The sequence below is a fragment of the Sphaeramia orbicularis genome, chromosome 6 (assembly GCF_902148855.1).
Source record: "Sphaeramia orbicularis chromosome 6, fSphaOr1.1, whole genome shotgun sequence".
In the NCBI taxonomy this organism is placed as follows: domain Eukaryota; kingdom Metazoa; phylum Chordata; class Actinopteri; order Kurtiformes; family Apogonidae; genus Sphaeramia; species Sphaeramia orbicularis.
Window position 1 is genome coordinate 5,411,029 of NC_043962.1, and position 21,994 is coordinate 5,433,022.

The 21,994-nt window shown below is 36.9% G+C and overlaps 2 protein-coding genes across 7 annotated transcripts in view; both read left to right on the plus strand.

Moving 5' to 3' along the window:
* ces3 (carboxylesterase 3) overlaps positions 1-8,693 on the plus strand; it is a 37,128-nt gene extending 28,435 nt beyond the window's left edge. For both annotated transcript variants that reach the window (XM_030136528.1, XM_030136529.1), the window contains 8 exons: positions 1,700-1,804; positions 2,454-2,555; positions 2,958-3,098; positions 3,192-3,272; positions 4,467-4,608; positions 4,706-4,855; positions 6,321-6,393; positions 8,317-8,693. In XM_030136528.1, coding sequence (XP_029992388.1) covers positions 1,700-1,804; positions 2,454-2,555; positions 2,958-3,098; positions 3,192-3,272; positions 4,467-4,608; positions 4,706-4,855; positions 6,321-6,393; positions 8,317-8,503 — 981 coding nt within the window. In that variant the 3' untranslated portion in view covers positions 8,504-8,693. The remainder of the gene's footprint in view (positions 1-1,699; positions 1,805-2,453; positions 2,556-2,957; positions 3,099-3,191; positions 3,273-4,466; positions 4,609-4,705; positions 4,856-6,320; positions 6,394-8,316) is intronic.
* An 882-nt stretch (positions 8,694-9,575) lies between these two features.
* The window catches only part of kiaa0513 (KIAA0513 ortholog), a 46,396-nt gene continuing 33,977 nt past the window's right edge, over positions 9,576-21,994 (plus strand). For 4 of the 5 annotated variants that reach the window (XR_003935611.1, XR_003935612.1, XM_030136418.1 and 1 more), the window contains exon 1: positions 9,576-9,666. The gene's annotated coding sequence lies outside the window, so the exon portion shown is untranslated. Of the gene's footprint in view, positions 9,667-9,734; positions 10,205-21,994 lie in introns of those variants that run through there. The other variant, XM_030136419.1, reaches the window with a different exon arrangement.

The following is a 21,994-nucleotide window of genomic DNA, read 5'->3' on the forward strand; positions in this document are numbered from 1 at the left end:
CCTCAGTAATCACATCCTAAACGTCCATATACACATATTTAGTATCAGTGTTGAATTAACCCTTTCATTCCTAGTGTTCAATCCAGTGTTCATCTATTCACAGCTGTTCTCTTGTATGTTCATGGGTTTGGTTATTTTAGTTCCATATCAGCCAACACACTGGACCCTTGCCCATCATCCCATACACTGACACCTATTGGCCAGTTGTGAGAAGTGCATTTTTTTTCTCATAACCAAGATGGCCGACAGGAAGTCAGGGGACAGTGTGTGTGGTAATAGTTGTAGTACACTACACACTAATAGTAACTAGCTTTAACACAAAACATATTGATGAAGCAGTAGAAAATCAAATACACAAACTCGGATTAATAAAGTATCTATCTATCTATCTATCTATCTATCTATCTATCTATCTATCTATCTATCTATCTATCTATCTATCTATCTATCTATCTATCTATCTATCTATCTATCTATCTATCTATCTATCTATCTATCTATCTATCTATCTCTGCTGATCATTAAATGTCCAAACAACCTCATCGTACAGGTCACTTTGTTGCATCTCATTTCTAAGTTCACACTTTACGTAAAAGTCACCCACATCAGTTTGTTTTCTTTTTTTTATGACCGTCTGAACAGCACAAATCAGACCCAGGCCACTTTTATATGTGGTTCTAAATCAGATGCATATTGGATGTTTTGCAACAACATTATATGTCCAAAAAAATGACAGAAATAAATATTAGGACGTTGCATTAACTTATTGACACAGTGGATGCATATTCTTATCAAAGCTAAAGCTGCTCCATTGAGGTTTTTTTTTTTTTTTTGCCAGACAGTGTATATTTACACATATTGTTAGCCTCATAACATAATTGGCTGAGTCAAATTTTTGGCCAAATTGTGATATCTGCGTAACTTTACTCTCCAAACACTGGTGATTAACTTTTCATCATTGGCAATATAGATAGATAGATAGATAGATAGATAGATAGATAGATAGATAGATAGATAGATAGATAGATAGATAGATAGATAGATAGATAGATAGATAGATAGATAGATAGATAGATAGATAGATAGATAGATAGATAGATAGATAGATAGATAGATAGATAGATAGATAGATAGATAGATAGATAGATAGATAGATAGATAGAGCAAGCAATCAAGTCACCAATGAAATATAGATGAGTACACTGCTAAAAAGGTGTCTAAAAACAAGATAAAAACACTAAATGTGAAGAAAAAAGTACTCAAAACAAGTGAAATAGTTATGTAATATAATATAAGATAATTTCACTTGACAAGATTAGTTGAATTCAGATTGTTAAATCTAAAAATAAGTATGTCTACAGATGTATGAACACTTAAAATAAGAAATTAACTCTTAAAACAACATAAATTATCAAACACTTCTACATCTAAGTTGTTGTTGTTTTGTTGTTGTTGTTGTTTTTAATTTTTTTATTTTTTTTATTTTTTTTTTATCTTGGTAAGAACCAAATAATTTGCAGTGTAAATAGTGTCATGACTTTTGTTCTACTGGACTGGCAACAACAACCAGCTAATACATACTAGCATTAACCCAAAAGCATTTATGACCCATTTACAGATTCAGGGGCTGATATGACCCACATTTGATCATGAGTCCATGTCATTCATTGACTTCATGTGTGTTTTTCTACATGAACAGTCTCTGTCTCCTCAAGCCAAAGGATTATTTCACAGGGCCATTTTCCAGAGCGGAGTGGCAACACTTGGAACCTACACTACCCATGATCCTTCAGTCAACACAAAGGTAGAGTGGCATAACACACAATACACAACCTGATGTCATGTATGATCTTCATGTAAATCTCTGTATATACTGAATTAAAATAAGAATGTATGACAAGAGTCACATCAGCTCCTGGTTTTTAGATTTGTTTTCATACACACAAATACTCCATGAATGATGAAACCTGCTGTGGAGAAATTAGTGTTTTACAGCTTGGTTTCTGCAGATTATTAACAGAAGGTTGAGACTGAACCACACAGCGGTAATGATGTATGAAGTAACAGATGTGTAAAAAAACATACATATAAAAAAAAAATACAGCGAATGTACAGAAGAGTTAGCAACAAAAAATGATGAAATTATTTTCAGTTCAAGTCCTGGTTTGCTATTATATATGCTATTTTATATTCTTTTTATTATTTATTTATTTAGACCAGGACCATTCATAATATACATTAACCTTAAAAAGGAGAGATGTAGTTGCCAGGTTGTAGCACTAGTGCTGATGCTATTGCTGCTCTTTTCTGTCTGTTTTTCACTAACATTCAGTCAGTTTATTGTCGATCACATATGGACTTTGGAGAATTTTCACAGACTGTTGAAACTTTTTTCCTTTGATTTGGATGTTGTACCTCACTGTACCTTCAGTTCTATTCTGTATTGCACCCAGATTATTGCCAACCTGACTGGATGTGACCGAAGTAACACAGAGGAAATGGTCCAATGCATCAGAGCAATGAGTAAAGAGCAGCTGGTGGATGCAACGAAAAAGGTAAACTACTCTGCCTTGCATAATTAGTTTGATTCCCAAAATGTACCTGTGAGAGAATAAAAAGATATTCAACAAAATAGTAGTGCATAATTTTTGTACTTTTTTTTTTTTTTAATTTTTGTATTAAATATAATGTAAAAAAAAAAAAAAAAAAAAAAAAAGTGTTTTATCTGAAAAATAGTTTTTCTTTTATCTCAGGAAATATTCCCTTTTAAAATAGACCCAAAGTTTTTCCAAACTTGCTTCATAACATTAGTCTACATCTGGTTTGAATTTTTAGCCCCTCTGTCCTGTTTTTAGGACCAGTTTCATAGAAGCGCACATGTCCAAACCATTCATGTCATGTCCTGCTTTGACCACAAGATGTCAGTGTGTGTACAGTGTGTGCTGCTGTGTGTTCAGACTCAGATCTACCTGGGAGCTGTGGTGGACGGTGTGTTTCTGACCAACACAGGTGAGGAACTCCTCAAGAGGAAAGAAGTTCTGAAGATCCCAGTGATGCTGGGGATCACCAACCATGAGTTTGGATGGATCCTCCCTCAGGTGAACCAGTCCACTCAGTGAACCCTGAATGTCACTGGTATTGATCGGAGTGTGGTTCTGTTCTGACCTGAATGTGATGGGTTGATCTTCCAGAGTTTTGTTTCTCCTGGATGGGAGACGGGGATGAACAGGGAGGGTGTGCTCGCACTCATGAACATGTTCAACCCTGCAGGGGTGAGTTCTACAAGCACTGTTTATGATGATAGAATAGAATAGAATAGAATAGAATAGAATAGAATAGAATAGAATAGAATAGAATAGAATAGAATAGACTTTATTGTCATGGTTTGTATAATGACATTAGGAGTGCTACTCCAGTCAGTGCAAACAATATGAATAATAAAAAAGAAAAACTTCAGAAAACAAGAAGAGGGCTATATATTAAATTACAAAAACTGAAAAACACAAAAACCAAAAAGTAACTAATATAACAATAGTATAGAGTTAAGTAGAGTAAAAAAAAAAAGAAAAGAAAAATTGACAGAAAATATGAATAGATACAAGATTTACAATATTAACAGTTTGTATGTCTAAGAACTCAAGTCTGTATAAAAATATTGCATTTATATTTTGATCAATACTGAATAAATATTGCATTGTTATTGCAGAACAGAAGATTATTGCACAACTTATTGCACATACTTCACATTTGCAGGGTTATTGCACATTATTGGAAGTGATTGCATGAGGATATATTGAGGAAACATTGATGCTGATGGTAAGGCTGCAGAAGGAAACTAAAGGAATATACACCCTTATCCTCTGCAGCTTTCTCCTCTTGGTCCAAATCAAAACACTAGAATAAAAACAGATGAACTTATATCATATATTGTTTCATGTTGTTTACCCTTAAAGACCAAGAAGTATTTTTGGACGTTGAAACTCATACAGTATATGGACAAAAGTACGTGGACACGTTGACTTCAGGTGTTTCTTTTCTAACAGAGGTCTGGGATACAAAATGATTAGATTAGATTAGATTAGATTAGATTAGATTAGATTAGATTAGACTTTATTTGATTCTACAACAGGCAAATTCAATGGTCAAGGCAGCATCAGAATAAAGTGCAAGAAAGAATGTGTATGAAGCTAAAATAGTAATAATAATAATAATAATAATAATAATAAAATATACAGATTATATCCAAATTTACAACACATGTGGCCGACAAATGTAACCCCTGAACTGAAATCAGCATCTACATTATGACTAGTTTTGTCCCAAATAGTGCCACTTTTGTACCATAGTCATTTAAAAACTACTGAAATACTGATAAATTATGTGAATCCATACGAATAACTGCATTTATGTTCATATTATGCAAATGAAAAATCCAAGTAAATCTCAGCTGCTCCTCTGTGTTGTAGGCGTCCTCTGCCAATGACCTGATCGCAGATGAATACCTGAAAAACGCCAGAACCCCTGAAGAGGTCAGAGATGGATTCACTGAGGTCATGGGTGACCTGCTGATGACCCTTCCTGTGGTCAGTGTGGCCGGATACCACGCAGGTCAGAGGACGGGGGACCACTCAGGACTGGGTCATGTTACCCTTTGACCTCTGATCTAAGCCTGAGTCCTCCTGGTTTTTCCTCTCTGTGAATATAGATGTGGGGGTTCCAGTGTATTTGTACGAGTTTGTGCATCGAGCTGAGGTCCACAGAGACACCAGACCCAGCTTTGTGAAGGCGGATCATGCAGATGAAGTGGGCTTCATGTTTGGTGGGTGTTTCTGGAATGGAGACATCAAGGTCTTAGGTAGGTTATCATTATGTATTTAGTTTATTCAATTCCATTCCATTCCATTCCATTCAATACACTTTATTTATTCCCAATGGGTAATTTAACCCTATAAAGCCAAAGGTATCATATTTGATGCATGAGTTTTGAAGCCCTCTACGTGATCAGTGTGATATTTTTTTCTTTAAAAACCTGATGTATTCAATTACATACATGCAATACACAGATAATCCACCAGAGGGAGGAATTCATTCACCAGAGGCCTTTCCAGTGACACTACAGGACTGTCATTAATGAGGAAGGAGGAAGAACTTTGCCAATGTAGAAAAGGAATTAACTATTTGTTAGACATGTTTGTGTTCTATTATGTTTGTGTTTGTTCAAAAATAATAATATTTGAGAACTGAGACCTGATGGATCAAATATGATAGAAAATTGAAAGTCATACATGGAAATTGATATTTGAAAAAAAAAAATTTTTTTTTTGGTTGTTGAAAAGGACCAATAAAGGCTCCAGTTTCAAAGAACTGGAATTTTCTGTCAATGATTTAATGGTTCAGGCTTTACTGGGTTAACCAGGAGAAATCCCATTGAAATTAAGAACTTCTTTTACAAAGGAGTCCTGGCCAAGACAGGCAGCAGCAAATACAACACACTGTTATAAAATTAACCCATGAAGACCCAAACACCCGCCATCAACCAAAACCATCTACTGATCTAAAATGTTTAATAACTTCTGATCCACTAAACCTATCAATATGTTGAAATAATTGGTGTAAAATACAGTTCTTCATCTTTTCATGGTCACCAGATATGACCCATTTGGAAGTTCAGGGGCTCCATAATTACCATGGAAACACTGTCATTTTCTACAACTTCGATTCACCAGTAAAGCCCATGGAGTTTAATCAATGACAGAGTACGGAGACTTTTGATTTTAGATTTACTTAATGATATTTTTGCTGAAAAAGTCACTTTTTCCTCTTTTTTTTTTCCCTGATTTGATCTAATGACCTTTGAATTGACACTGAGCTTTTATGGACATCTATATGATCAGTGAATCAAATATAGGAAAATACATAATTTACACTGAGAAAACGTGAAATAATGAGGATAATATTAAAATAAATGGTAATAAATCACTTTAACAAAGGTTAAATATAGAGAAAAATTCATTTCACATTTTTAAAGGATAGTTTGTAGATGTAAAAATTCCCATAATGTAATTTAACTTTTTTTTTTTTTTTAACTCTAAAACAAGGAGAAAAGTCTGGAGCTGTCATTATTTATAGGTTATTGTGCTATTATTTTACTGGTCTATCCCATTTGTGATCATATTGGGCTGAATGTGGAACCTGAACTAACATGAGTTTGACAGCCCTGACATACAGGATAAATACATAACACTCATGGTGCCTCAGGAAATGGAAAAACTGTTCTAAAATGTAACTTTTCCTTGAATATGTTCTTGTCGTACCTTCAGGGAACATTACTACGGAGGAGGAAGGCTTGTGCAGAAACATGATGGCATACTGGGCCAATTTTGCTCGTACTGGGTGAGTTAGAGCTCCAGTTTTTCTCACAGGTTCAGTGTGTAGATGCAGGTTTCAGCCAGATGAAGATGGTACTTGAGAAAATTGGTTTTAGTATTTTATTTTTCATGGAGTTACATCCAGTATTTTACCTCATAATTATAATTACACACAACTATACTTTCTGCACACTTATTTATGTATATTTCTTTAATTATCATATAGATTACATTAATCTAGTATGTATTGTATAAATTGCTGCTCTAATTTTGTGTCTTAATAGAATGTTTTGTTATGACTGTTGACTGACTGTTTTAAATATGTTTGGTATTATTGTTCTGAGATTACAGTCAGGATTCTGAGAAAAAAGTCTGAATTCTGGCTTTTTTCTCAAAATTCTGACTTTAATCTCATAATAATAATAATAATAATAATAATAATAATAATAATAATAATAATAACAATAATAATAATATATTGGACCTTAGTTTTAATTTTTTTTTTACAGTGGCCCTAATCCTCTTCTGTTGGGATTGGTCATATGAGTTAAAATTAAAAAACAAACAAACATAAAATCATCCAAACAAGTCTTTATGGAGAAGAATCGTGGACATGTAGTGGTCAAACTCCCTCCTTAGTCACTAGTGTTGCATCAGAAATTTTGCAACATTGGGTGTTTGTTGTGACCAAACCTACGCCCTTGCTCTTACTTTCACCTCATCCTCCCATTCCCAGTGGGTAAAGGAGCACCTGAGTATTATTACAGCCACTGAAATTAGCACAATAACCTTGTCTTTGTTTTATTTTATGAATGGAATAAACTAAACTAAATCCAAAAGGCCCTCTGTGCAGCTAACAGTTACTTTGCTCTTTGTGAGATACATTTGAAACATTAGAAAAAGACCTGCTAATCCAAAGGGAACAAAAACACAATATTTGGGTTATTATGCAGTATTAAAAACATAATTATGAATACTGCATTCGCTGTCTGCAATAACATCTTCCTAAATTCCATAAAATCTTACACACTGGACCTTCAAAATACTGGCTTTTTCTTTTTTGTTCATAAACAGAGCTTCCTGTGATCACATGTTCACACAATATGTGCACTGTTTTAGCAACACTGGACTCAGATGCAACAATTCATTATTCATTATTTTCACATTTTCATTTTTTTCTTCTGGTTTTGTCTTGTCCTTTCTGTTGTTTTGTTGTTTACATTATTTTTAGTTGGTGAATATGAACTCAGGTTACAGACATTTAGAAATGAATAAAATAAACTCTTGATTGTGTTTTGATGTTGTAACTCCTTGTCCTCCTGAGACCCAGTAATGCATTTTTGTACCACGTAGGAGACAAGAATTTCACAGCTTTACGCAATTAAAAAAACAAACAAACAAACAAAAAAAAACAAACAAAAAAACTCTATCCATTGTAAAGAATATTCTGTTAAAAGTGTATCAAAAAACTATTGCATCATGCTGTGTCCAATCAAGGCAATTTTTTTTTTACGCAAAAAAAGCAAACACTTTCCTGGGTCTCAGGAGGTTATGGTATCTTTTACATGGTTCTTGTCAATTTTATGTTATTGGTGCAGGGATTTTTATGTTGAAATTAATCTTGATGTCGTAAAGTGGCTCCTTAACTCAAAGTAAAACTCATGGATAATTCTTTTCAAATGCAAAGAAAAGTAAAGTAACGAGTCTAGTCTGAACACACAAGAAGGAGAAGGTTCTGATGTTTGTGTTAAAATGTAAAATGCATCAGTGATGTTAAAAAATAGGAATCAAAATTTGCATTTCCTGTTCCAAAAAGTATAAAGTATGGAATATGGTTTTGAATTGCCATGTGAAGACAGTATCAGTTATTCCATTATTGTTTTTAATGTACATATGCTGCATATATGTCCCACCCTAATCTCCGTGTCCATTTCCCTTCTCTCCTCAGTTCTCCTAATGGTCCTGGTCTGGTCAACTGGCCTCAGTATGACAGGCAGAAGCAGGAATATATGGAACTGGGTTTGACACAGGCTGTGAGACAGGAACTGAAGAAAGAAAGAGTCCATTTTGCTACTGTCACTCTCCCTCAGAAGCTGCAGGAGTTAGCATCTGCAGCAGCCGAGGCAGGAAACTGAAAACTGTCATGTGTGTCATTGTTTTTATGCTTCTGCAGTAAATACAGCTTAGATGTTCATTTTTGTTGTAGAAATTATCTATCAGGCTTCCCTTTCAGATATGTAGATGCCATGTAAGTCCCTCTTATTCATGTATTTTGTGACCTAAGTAATAAAATATAATAAAAAGACAGCCTATCAGTGAAAAAAACTGTCAGGCTCTATTTGTCTCTTTGTAAACGTTTCTTAGAAATAGAGTGAGAAAATAATTATTAATAGTTATTGAGACAAAAGTCATAATGTTACAAGTATAAAGAGGGAATGTCAAGAGGAAAAAAACATTACATAAATATTACGAAAGGAAAGGCAAATGTTTTGAGAAAAGAAGTTATAATCTTACAGCAATGAAATTGGAATATTTGGCGAAAAAGAGTAAAAATATTACAAAAAAGTAGGACTATAAAAAGAAAGTCTAATTAGTAATAATACACGTAATAAATAAATTAATTAACACATCCTGTAAAAGAACTCAAAACATTATTAGAATAAACTCAGTTTTTTGGGACATATGTCAGAACATTAAAAATTATCCAATATTTTGTTGTGAGGAAAAACAATGGCCGAAATGATAAATAGTTAAATATTTGATATTCAACAGTGCAAACATCCAGAGGATCCCGCTAATCTGAACATTATGTACTGGGTTTACCCCGAAGTCAGGAAATGTGTACAAAAGCATTTCCGGTTAGTCCATTTAAAAAAAGAAAACTGCAACATTGCATAAAAACCCACAAGTGCGCACAAACCGCAGCATTTTTGTGTGATAAATTATAAATTAAAGGCTATTTGTGATTAGGATCACTAAATACGAACAAAATCTCCAATGTAGTCACGTTTTCGTCAAGTAAAATCCTTAGTTTATTTGAGGTGCTTTTATTTTGTATCCATATTCGGTTACATTTGACCATCACTTCACCTGCTTCAGGCAGCACCTTCCGTCGCGCTGATTGGCTGTGCTGCCTGACTACGTCATTGGGTTCCCCCTGCGTCGTGATCTCCTCTGTGTTGCGCCTGCGCAGTGTTTCCTCCAGACCTCCAGTGTCGAACAGAAACAAACGACGCAGAACTCGGAGTGAGGAGCATCAGCGTCCACCCCCCCTTCCCCGCAGCCCGGGACCGCTCAGGTATGTCCAGCTGTTAGTCCGGTTCTGTTCCAACACGTATTTACTCACACAGTTCGATAGGTTTTCCTGTAAATGCTAATATTAAACTGTATTTGTGTTCATTTGGGGTTCACGCGCAGGGTTAACTGTCTTCTCTAGATGATGTTTTGATTTGTAGAAACCGCCATGTTAGCAAAAAAGGACATGCGTTTAGTATTTACCTGACTTCACCCACTGGTAGGGGAATTAATGACTGACGTGGGGTATCCCTCTGTGCCTGAAAATGGCTCCACAGTCACGTTCTATCAAATCCACGACAGCTTCCAGGAAACGTCAGCCTATCGTTGTGTTTACTCTGCGCTGCTTCCGATCTCAGCTGTCAAGTGCCGCAACCTGCTCCCACTGCTCCCACTGCTCCCAGTGGCCTTTAAATGACACCATCTGCTCTGAGCTGGTGGGATCTGAGTACCTTTACCTTCAACTTTTCCAGAGTTAACTCATTCTCAAGTGTTATCAGACCGCGTAAACCAGAGCTCGTTAGATACCTGGAGTGTTTAAGGTAGGTTTTGAAGTTTATTAAATACAGTTATTTGTATTGAAAAATAAAATGACATATAACATTCCCATTATGCTCATAGGTAAACATTTAGACACGCGTCGCTTGTAAATTTATCTCCTAACCAAAGATGCTGCTGCGCTGTCAACATTACTAAAATATATATGTGTATTACTAAAATAATCCAAGCTTTAATAGTGGTTCTAATTGTGCCGAATTGTAGAAAACTACATATTTGTTTAAAATAGTGGTCAAGTTTTAGTCTATTAGTTATGTCAGGCTCAGAATAAACAGTTCAACATTAAAACAGCTCATTTTCCAATGGTGCCTGGTGTGACGTTTTTCCATACGCGCTAAAACCGCGCATGCATTAAGGCCGACACATGACAAAATTAGAGGAAAATCATATAATTGCATAATGAATTTAGCTAGACACCCCTCTCAAGGTTGAAACGTGTAGCCTAACTCGTCATGCAGAACACATCACATTTCATCCTTAAAGACCATCTGCCTCATATTTGCCAGTAAAGGAAAAGAAAGGTCAGCCTGACAAAGTATGTGTCAGGCTCCAGTTCTGTGGCTTGGTGTGGACAGGCTGTGTTTGGTGTTATCTGGAAGTGCACATGGATGAGAACTTCCCCTCTTAGATTTTATAGCACCTATCGCTCATTTCAGGCTGGCTCTGCTGTTTGTTTAGTTGGTACAGTAAGGATGTTTATGGCTGTCCCCGTCCTGGACACCTTGTTTTTCTCAGGCCTGGTAAAAAAAAAAAAAAAAAAAAAAAAAAAAAAAGGAAAGGCTGCAGTTTACTTTAAACATGAGCTGCACAAACAGGGATAGGTTTACAGTAGATATTCTGTACAGAAAAAAAAACATCAATAGGCAGTCCTGAAAGAATGAAGCAACAGATTCTATTAGTGACCCAGTTACTTAGGTTAAGTGTCCTTCAGATGACCTCTGTGACCTCGCTGTGCAGTATCTGTTTTGCTGTCGTACCTCATCCAGACTGAGCGTTGATCAGTAGGTATGTGAGGTAGGCAAGAAGCGTAAGTACTTTGTTAATGTACCTGAATAGGAGGTTTTAGGAATCTGTTGTTGAGGGATGATTTTTCTGACAAACTTTATTTATTCCTTAATTTTAACACAAATTCTTCCTACAATCTGGCATATTTACAGATGCAGTTGCTGTAGATGATCATTAATATGCACTAACAAATTAACTAACTAACTAACTAACTAACTAACTAACTAAATATCCATATGTTCGTCCGTCCATCCATCCATCCATCCATCATACACTTATCCATCCATCATACGCTTATCCATCCATCCATATGTCCATCCATCCATCCATCCACCCATCCATCCATATGTTCATCCATCCATCATACGCTTATCCATCCATCCATCCATCCATCCATCCATCCATCCATCCATCCATCCATCCATATGTTCATCCATCCATCCATCCGCTTATCCATCCATCCATCCATCCATCCATCATACACTTATCCATCCATCATACGCTTATCCATCCATCATACGCTTATCCATCCATCATACACTTATCCATCCATCCATCCATATGTTCATCCATCCATCCATGCGCTTATCCATCCATCCATCCATCCATCCATCCATCCATCCATCCATCTATCCATCCATACATACCGGTACATACATACATACATACATTTATCTATCCATCCATATGTTCATCCATCCATCCATCCATCCATCTTCTTCCGTCTTCTTCCATTTATCTTCCCTGACCCTGGCCACCTCCTCTAGGCATAATATTGTTAAAATTACACTTATTTTCCTTAAGAAATTTCAGGTTGTTCATGTTATTCACATTTTTAAAGGATACTTTGTAGATGTAAACATTTAAATAATGTGATTTTTACTTTTTCCACTGTTATTTTTTAACTGGTCCAGCCCACTTGAGGTCATATTGGGCTGTTTGTTACCCCTGACCTAAAACGACTTTGACCCCCCCCCCCGGTTTTAGACTTCGTGCCAGCCTGGGACTTTTGCTCCCTGTTGTACTTGAGTATAGAATGTGTGTACTTTTGCTACCTCTGGCAGCGCGTGGTGAGCAGATTACATGTGTGAGTGCAGCCCTCTCAGCCATTTCATCGACCTACCTCAGCTCAGATTCTGTACATAACTTATCTCCCATCAGCCACTTTTGCTTGTCACACAATCTAGCCTATTGCAGCATGTGATGTGGGGTCGTGCAGTGTAGCTGGTTCTCCTTGGCGGTGTGCCACTGCTGTGTACCCAAACAGAGCCCTCAAATGTGCAATATGGATTTATGATGGACTGGCAGGATTATATTTGCATGGCTTTGAGAGCAGTGTGACTTCCCTGATGCATTGTGAAAATATGACTTTGTCAGAGAGCAGCAGAGTTTGTGCATATCTGTGTTAGTGGTAGATAAAAGTCATTTTGGCTCCTGTTACAAGTTGTAATCAGCTGACACACACAACACGTTTTTCTGATATGGTTCGGTCCTATTTGGCTCCATTGTGTCAACACTCCTCCAGAGAGCTGAGGATACCCAGAACTCTACATTCCTGAATGTAGAAACACTTCACCCTCTGACAGCCTGCCCACCCCCTCACATGACCCATTCATTTCATTTGACCTCAAGTATGTGAAGACCATGATCATGAGTTTGGAAGCAAAACATATTTATGCTTGGCTTTTGATTAATATCAACAAGATCACTATTTTGTTTTATGAAGCCATGGCAACATTACAAGGCAGAAAATAGGAGTCTTTCACTGGATAATTGCTGCAGTTATTAAAATGTTTGGGAAAAAGGCTCATGTGGTCTGATGAGTCCAGATTGATCCTGTTCCATAGTGATGGGACGTGATTACCCATCATGCCTAGTGCCTACAGAACAAGGCTGTGGGGGCAGTGTTATGATTTGGGGTTGATTCAGTTGGTCAGGTCTAGGTTTGGCAACTGAGTAACTGAATTCAGCTGAACCTGAATGTACTGAAGGCCCAGAATGAACATCTCTGGATTTTTTCTTCATATTCCAAGATGAAAACACCAGGATTGATCAGGACTGGATTGTGAAAGAGTGGTTCAGGACCACAGAGTCCAGACCTGAACCACATTGATAATCTTTAGGATGGGATGGAGACTTTACACAGCATTAAAAGTCCATCATCAATACAAGAGCTGCATAATGGAACGTAATATAATGGGGGGAAAAATATAGACGTGACATTGCATAAGCCTTCAAACAATCCTGCTTTTTATAGAAATAGTGTGATAGAGATCTCATCTTTATTAAGAGCGAAATGTCACAATATTATTGTGAATTTCTTTGTGATTCCCACCCACACTTACTACTTGCTGCCAATGGGTCACACTATCATAGTAAAAATCAGAATCACAAATTTCTGATGCCAACTGCTGTGCTTTGTGCAGTACAGAATGTGAAAAACTTCCTCTTCAAAGAGGAAGCAGTCTCGTTTCCAGGTCTTTGAACATATTCTTCTACTGTATCAAAAGAATGTACAGGCTGCTTTTGTTTTGGTGACTGAGACATCCCAGTAGACACAATAGTGAGGCTACTGAGCAGTTTACCCTCATCGAGTTACACAGGGCAACCAAAGGATTGTGGGTCAGGAAAGTCCCAAGTTGGGTTTAGGTTCCTGCTGTGGTCAGGCTGAGCTTTGAGAGAGCACTTTAGAGAACGGGGCAGTGTCCCAAGAAGGGGACGTTGAAAGCACTTTGCCCATGGGCAGAGGTGGGACGTAACTGAGGTCAAGTCCTTTATTACTGTACTTGTTTTCATGTATCTGTACTTACCTTATTAGTAAAGGTAGACTGATATATCAGGCCGATATATAGATTTTTAAAAATATTAGCCATCAGCCTTAATTTTTTTTTTTTTTTTGAAAGCCGTTATTTTATCAGCAGTAAAATTGTTGTAAGATATTTGATCAGGCACTTGTGTGGGCAGCTCTTGAATTTCAGTAAATGTTAAAAGAGTGCTATGTGTACATGTATTAATAATTTCACTTCTTTTGCTGCATAAAAATCTCAATTATCTGAATGTTTCAAGTGTTCAATGTCCAATGTGCTTTAAAAACAAAATCGGCCTTAAATATCAGCCTCAAAAATCGGCTGTAGATATCGGCCATCGGCTGACCAAATTGGAAAAAAATCAGCATCGGCCTCAGAAAAACCCATATCGATCGACCTCTACTTATTAGTATTTACTTTTACTGTTACTTCCTCCATTTTAACAGAAATATCTGCTCTATCATATCATACTCTTTACATTTTCGAAACAAGATTCTGTTTATTTTGTACAGGGGGAAAATTATCTTGTATTTTTATTCTCCATCACTGTGTTCTTTCACAACAACAAGATGGATTCCAGCCTAAATACATAAAAACACTGAAAAGAAATGATGATTCTTTGGTGCATTCTCCAGTGCGTATTGGGCACCAAAATGAAACAAGATGAAAATGGCAAAAATCATTCAAGAGAAAAAACGTAACAGGACATAATGAGATGAAAATGCATCTATAGTCTGTGATTTTATGATTTATGGTATAATTGAGTAGAGTTCTTATTCCACAAGGTGGAAATGATGTAATAGACATAACAAGATGCAAGAAGCACCATAAAAAAAGCCCTTTTGTTTTTTTTTTTAGCTTCCATTTCCCTCTCCATCAAAACATGCTGCCCTTTACCAGGCCAATGCTGTAAATAAGATTTTTTTCTTAATCTGTCTTGCCTGGTTAAATAAAGGTTAAATAAAAAAGGAAAACAGTATAAAAGATGTTGAGGAAACAATCTAACACTGAAAATGAGGGTTACACAGAAAATAATCAACACAGAATGTTAATCAGAATGTTATCAGTGTATAAATGAAGATGAGTTTTTAGTTGTTACTGTTCTTGTGGTGCCTACTGTTTGGAACCTGTAACAAAATTACTCCATTTCTGTAGAAATTCTGCAGAAGTTCATGTCATAAGCTGTAACACAGACATAATGATCAGTAAATCTGTAAATCTCATATTTGTGTGTGTTTTTTTTTTTAATAAAACATGTGGCATACTAAAGGTTGACCAATACGGATTTTTCTAAGGCCAATGCCGATTTTAAAAAATTTGGTCAGCTGATGGACGATATCTACAGCTGATTTTTGTGGCCAATATTTAAGACCGATTTTTAAAATTTTTTTAAAGCACATTGACCGTAACATACAATTGAAACACTCAGATAATTAAGATTTTTATACAGCAATATAAATAAAATTATTAATGCACGTACACATAGCAGCTAGCCTACTCTTTTAACATTTATTGAATTTCAAGTGCTGCCCACACAGGTGCCTGATCAAATATCTTATAACATTTTTACTACTGATCAAATATCAGCTTTCAAAAAAAAAAAAAATTAAGGCTTATATTGAAAAAAATCAATATATTGGTCTACCTCTAGGCATCACAATTTCAAATTTGAATTTAAATGGTTAAAATCCTTAAAAATGATTGAACATTTGGTTGTTTTGAGCAGAGCTGAAGTGGTTTAAGAGATTTATGCAAAATAATATAGATATATATATGATTATTTTGTAGCAGAGGGTGTAAAAAGTATCAGTAGTGCATGACCTGTAAGAGTAACTGACAATAGATTAAAAAATAAGTCAAAATAGAAGCGGTCTTACAGGAATTCATGTTGTAAACTGTAACGCAGACATAATGATCAGCAAATAACAAAGAAACATGACAGAAATGGGGGGTTAAACAGAAAATAATCAACATATTTACATAATATAAAAGATAAAAAGGAAACCACCTAATATTGTAAGAGAAGACAAAAGTAACAAAGAATATAAAAGATGCAATGGCAAAAACAATATAGGACGTAAAAGATATAACATCATTTAACTTTGCACACAAAAACCCACTTTGGGGACATGTCAGAGCCCAGATTTTTTCACTTTTACTGCAGTAAAGAAGTTGGATCCCTACTTCGCAGCCTTTAATGTACACAAGCGTCTGTACTTCTAGTAGAGTATAGTGTGTGTGTGTGTGTGTGTGTGTGTGTGTGTGTGTGTGTACTTTTGCCACCTCTGCCATAATAATCTGATATTTGACATGGCGGAGAGGCTGATTTATTGCTTTGCATTTGCTGCATATAACCCATCAAGGTAGTCCGACAGAGACAGATGAACTGTGAAACGCTGCCAACGCTGGGAGGAACGGCAGCCCGCTCATTTCTTGCTCAACTGATGTTTTTGCAGACGAGTGTGCTGAATAATATTTCCTGGGGGTGGGAGAGGCCGGGGGCCCGTTGTGTAACTACTCCGGCTTTTCATGTGTGAATCATGCGAAGTGCAGCACACTCTGAACGACGGGGAAGGAGGCCTGTGATGAGCACAAAAACCCATCTCCTGCAAATCACTCAAGCTCTCAGTGTCTTCTCGTTAGGCTGGACACGCCTCCCTGTGTTACCACACCTCCAGTGACTGTGTGTGTGTAAGCTGTCACTGTGGGTTCGTGTGGGGGTGTGAGGTGAGGAGGGGGCGGGGTGTTTGGTGGGGGCTCCCCGTCCTGCTCATGGAAGCAGAAATACTGCAGCCTCTGCATTCTGACTGAAGCAACGCTGATTTACTGAGTCCCTCTGTGCTCTTGTGCTTATGCGTTGTCTGTGCTTATCTGAGTGCGTGTTTATGTGCGTTTTCCGTGACCGTGGCATGGCAGCAAGACAGAACACATTAATCAGGCCAAATAGCGTCAGTGGCCGGCAGGTGATTGTGCTGTCGCCATCCATCCTCAGCGGGGAATTACTGCAGAAAGAGGAGCTCTGCTGCTCACTGGCCTCATCCTCATCCCAGGCCTCCAGATAAAGGCTCGACAGGCCACATTTCACACTCCCACTATCACTGGGAACACTGTTCAATATGGGTCAGCTGATACTGGCTTTCCTCAGGGTTGATTATTAGCAGTCAAGGAGACCGATAACGAGAGCTGCTCCTGAAAAGTGGAATCACCTGAAGGAGATCCCTCGGTCGACGGAGGTTTGCCAAGTTCAGCATTCCCTTTTTTTCCTTGTATGTATGAAAAGCCGACAGGAGGCTCATGAGGCACCTGAATGCAGCACGGAGCCCTGCCTGGCTGCTTAAAGATGAGTGGCTTTTACTGACATCTACTGATGAAGTTTCAGATTACAATCAACTGAATACCCCCCCTCACCCTTCCCTAGAGTGGCTCCAAGAACACGGGAGTCCCATTAGAGCAGGGGTCACATTCAGCCCAATATGATCTCAAGAGGGCCAAACCAGTAAAATGATAGCATAACTTATAAATAATGGCAACTCCAAACTTTTCTCTTAGTTTTAGTGTAAAAAAAAGGATAATTGGATGATGAAAATGTTTACATCTACGAACTATCTTTTAAAAAATGTAAATAATATGAACATACATGAACTACCTGAAATGTACTAAGAAAAATGAATGCATTTAGATCCTCTTCTATCTTACATTGTCATTTTAGATCACAATTATGAAAGTATCTTTAAATGTGCTGACTAGATACCCACAACTACAAAAAAGTCAGATATTTCACTGATTTTTATATAGTGTTCAGTGCTTGGATGTGTTAAACCTTCTGAGTGACTAAGAAAGAGGTTTGAAAAGCTGTTATATCGATGCAGTGTCGTGTCAGGAACATGCTATCCATCTATGGTTACCAACAACAGAAATTTCACTGTGCATTCAAGTGCACCTTATAAGCTCTGAAATCTATACTTGAACGCTTTAACAGGGAACATATTTTTCTTCTTCTTGTTTTTCTGTTATTGTTTTTAAACAATGATAGGCTCATGTTGATGCTATAAAAATAAATAATAAATCTTCTTTCTTCAGGTTTCAGTTTGTACCAGCTGCATTATGGAAAGTCATATTGTGATCATGCTTTTGGCAGTACTGTTCAGCCCTAGTTCACCGTATGCTCACTTTTCTGTTTTGTTTCTTCTTGGAACGAGCCGATGTTAGTTTTTACTGGTGTTTGTGAGTATATATGCGAGTGATGATCTCTCCTCTTGGGCTGTGTTGTCTGGATGTGTCACCCTGGGTCTTACTCACTAAGTACTGCATTATATAACCAGCACATCTTCAAAGCTGCAGTCCAAACAGGCCTGAGGGCTCAGAGCCTGGTTCTAACCATGTGCTCAGATAAAAAAAACAAATAGTGGCCTGTGATAGATGATTCAAAGCAGGTTAGCACAGTCACACAGTGCTAAAAGTGTGATGTAACAAAATACCTGATAAACAAATATCTGTCCTGTAAATATCCGTACATTTAAGGAGACTAAAATGTAAAGTGGCGGATCCACTGGTGAATTTTACACATGAAGACAGCAGAAAAGACAAAAGTAGACACAAATGGGCGGTGCAGTGGCGTTGTGGTTAGCGCTTCCATCTCATAGCAAAAAGGTTCCAGAGAAGCTTCAACTCTCTTTCAGTATTGAGTTTACATGTTCACTCCACGCTGCATTGTTTATCTCCACCATTAACCCATAAAGACCCACGCATCCATCACTGACCAAAAGCATCTACTGATCTAAACTGTTTAATACCTGTTGATCCACTAATCCTGTCAATACATGTAAATAACTGGTGTAAAATACAGTTCTTCATCTTTTCGTGGTCATCAGATATGACCCATTTGGACGTTCAGAGGCTCCGTAGTTTCCCTGGAAACACTGTCATCTTCCAAAACATTGATTCACCAATAAAACCCATGGAGTTGGATAAATGACAGAACATGGAAATGCTTGATTTATGTTCAGTTAATGATAGATTTTACTGAAAAAGTCAGTTTTTCTGCAGTTTTGTCTGTTCTTGACATAATAAACCTCAACTTTAATCTGAGCTTTTATGAACATTTTCACGGTCAGTAAATTAAATACAGGAAAATATCTGATTTCTATTGATAAAATGCAAAATACAGAGAATAATATTGTAATAAAGGGTGATAAATCACTTAAGAAAGGTTAGATTTAGGGAAAATTTAATTTGGTAACTGACACAAAAGTAGCGTTGGGTCTTTATGGGTTAAAAACAGGTACATATAAGTTAATTCAACTTAAGCTAATGAAGATCTAGAGTTGATACCTGAGCACCCTCAATGACAGCTCACTGCTCCTAATGTATGCTAATGCTAACGCTAGTTACCATAGGAAACCAAATGGAAACAATATAAACGAAAGAATGAGATGTAACAGATCTAACAAGGGGAAAACACAACTGTATTCTCTGATTTTGTGATTATTTCCTTGTTATTCGTACATTATTCATGTTATTTATACATCATCATTCATTCAGGTGAAAACAAGATGTAAACAGTAAGACATAACCACCGTGAAGGGAAGATTAGGTCTGGAGTTCTGCTGCTGATGCTGAAACCTGATTTTCACATTGGAGTGAAGTTAACAAAATTATTTTCAGTCTGTAGTTTTGAAGTCTTAATGGTTTACCTGTTGTGACATTATATTAGCAAGATGTGATGTTTAGTCCACCTTATGTATAAAAATCCACAAGAAATGTCCTTCAAAGGCCTAATTTTGACTCATTGAGAACATTTCAGAACCTTGACTGTTTCCACCATTATTACAATATCCCAGTCATTATTTCTACTTTTACTGCAGTGTTTTTTACTTTTGTCACCTTTACACTGTACAGAATGAGACTGTAGTGAACGGGCAGCTGCTGTTTGTTTCTCTGTTGGAGCTAAAGAGTCCTGTGTGGAAGTCAGCAGTATCACACTGTGCAATGACATTTTTATTTATACTCAGTTCAGGGTTGAGTTCAGGACTGGGTGAGTTACACAACAAATGGACAGAAGCGCAGGCAGACAGGTTTGGATTCTTTATACTGATAAGACATGAAGTTTAAGATTTTTTTTTTTCAACCAATGACTTGAACTTCCTGTTGCTTCTATAAAAGGACCTTTGTAGAAGCTCTATCATCAACTTGGATTGTCCATTACAGGTTAATAATTACAGACAAAAGGAACAACTTTCATAATGAGAGCTGCTCTGGGGACGGTTCTTTTTTATCCTCAATGAAGCGTATTATAAACGACATTGAGAGCATCCTGTTCTCACTAACCAAGGCAATTAAACTCTGACATTCTTTTTCCGCACCTCTTGAAGAAATGAAACCTGATCTAATCTTAGAACAAATGACTGAATCTGCGTTTGGTTTCCAGTCTGACACCTCTAACCGAAGGAATATATCGACATCCCATCAGGAAGTGATTTTTAATGTCACACTTATGCGCACATTACAAAACCTGGCCCGCTCAACTGGTTTAGTGTCTAGAGATGGTAGCAACAGGAAATACAACGCATGAATTTTCACACCTCACTACATTTTATAAGGAAAATGTATTATTTTTTTTTATGCCCAAAGCTGTTGTTGACTCAGGTCATACACTGGCTACATTATTAACTGTGATACACTGTCCTTTATTCATGTGTTTACGTAAACTTTTCTATGAACAGACTATCATTGGAAATTTTTAGAACTTACATTTACAGGGTTTTCCAAGGTTTCTGAAGTACAGTGGAGTATTAGGGCCACAAGGAAGATGTTTAAGTCAGAGGTTTTAATAATTTGATGATGACACTGAAAGGCAAGGTGGTATTAACATTGATTTTCTCATTCCAATGGGACCCGTCAGTGGGTGGATATATGAGGCACCAAGTCAACATGTAGACCTCGAAGTTTATGTTAGAAACAGCAAAATGGACGAGAGTAAGATCTGAGCAACTTTGACAAAGGAGAAATTATGATGGGTCAGATCATCTCCAGATCTTGTTGTTCATTCCCAATGTAAAGTGTTTAGTACCGACCAAAAGTATCCAAAGAACTGGATTTCAAGCACTCCAGCATCTATGGGAGTAGAACATTATTACCCTCTGTCTAATATTATGTAGGTCCCCATTTTTCCTGCAAAAACAGCTCTGACCCGAGGCCTAGACTCCACCAGACCACTGAAGTGTGCTGTGGAATCTGGACCAGGACGTTAGCTGCAGGTCCCTGAAGTCCTGGAAGTACAATACAACAGTACAAGAATACAATAGTCAACAAAATAAACTCAATAGTCAACACAATGAACAAAAATGAACCAAAAGTGAGCAAAAGCTGACCAAAATATACAAGAAAATTGACAAAAAACTGTAAACAAAAGAATGTGATTGTCAACAAAATGAACTAGATCGTCAACACACTGGGATTCAATTGTCCTGATATTGGGATGTTCTATCTTAGTCCATTTTTGGTCTATATTAATCGCTGTAGACCAGGAACACCCAACAAAACCTGCAGTTGTGGAAATGCTCTGACAAAGTCATCACCGTTACAATATGGACATTAGCAAAGTCACTCAGTTTTTTATGTTGCTTATTTTGCTGCTTCCATCACATTGGCTTTGACGACTAAATGTTCACTTGCTGCCTAATATATCCAACCCAGTGAAAGTTATTATTAACACTTCTCCTGTTAGTGTTACAATATGACGGCTGATGTATATAGTATGCATTGTAACAAGAAATACTGTAGGTTAATACAACAAGGATCAGAATCATATTTGATATTTTCCTGGATCTTTTAAGAATGGTATCACTTTGTAGACATGTCAGTTACTGTATGAGGTTATTATATGAGTTGAATACTACTTTGCACTATTGAAGTGAGTAATGAGCCACTGCAGCCTTGAGTCTTCCCTCACAATCTCAGTCC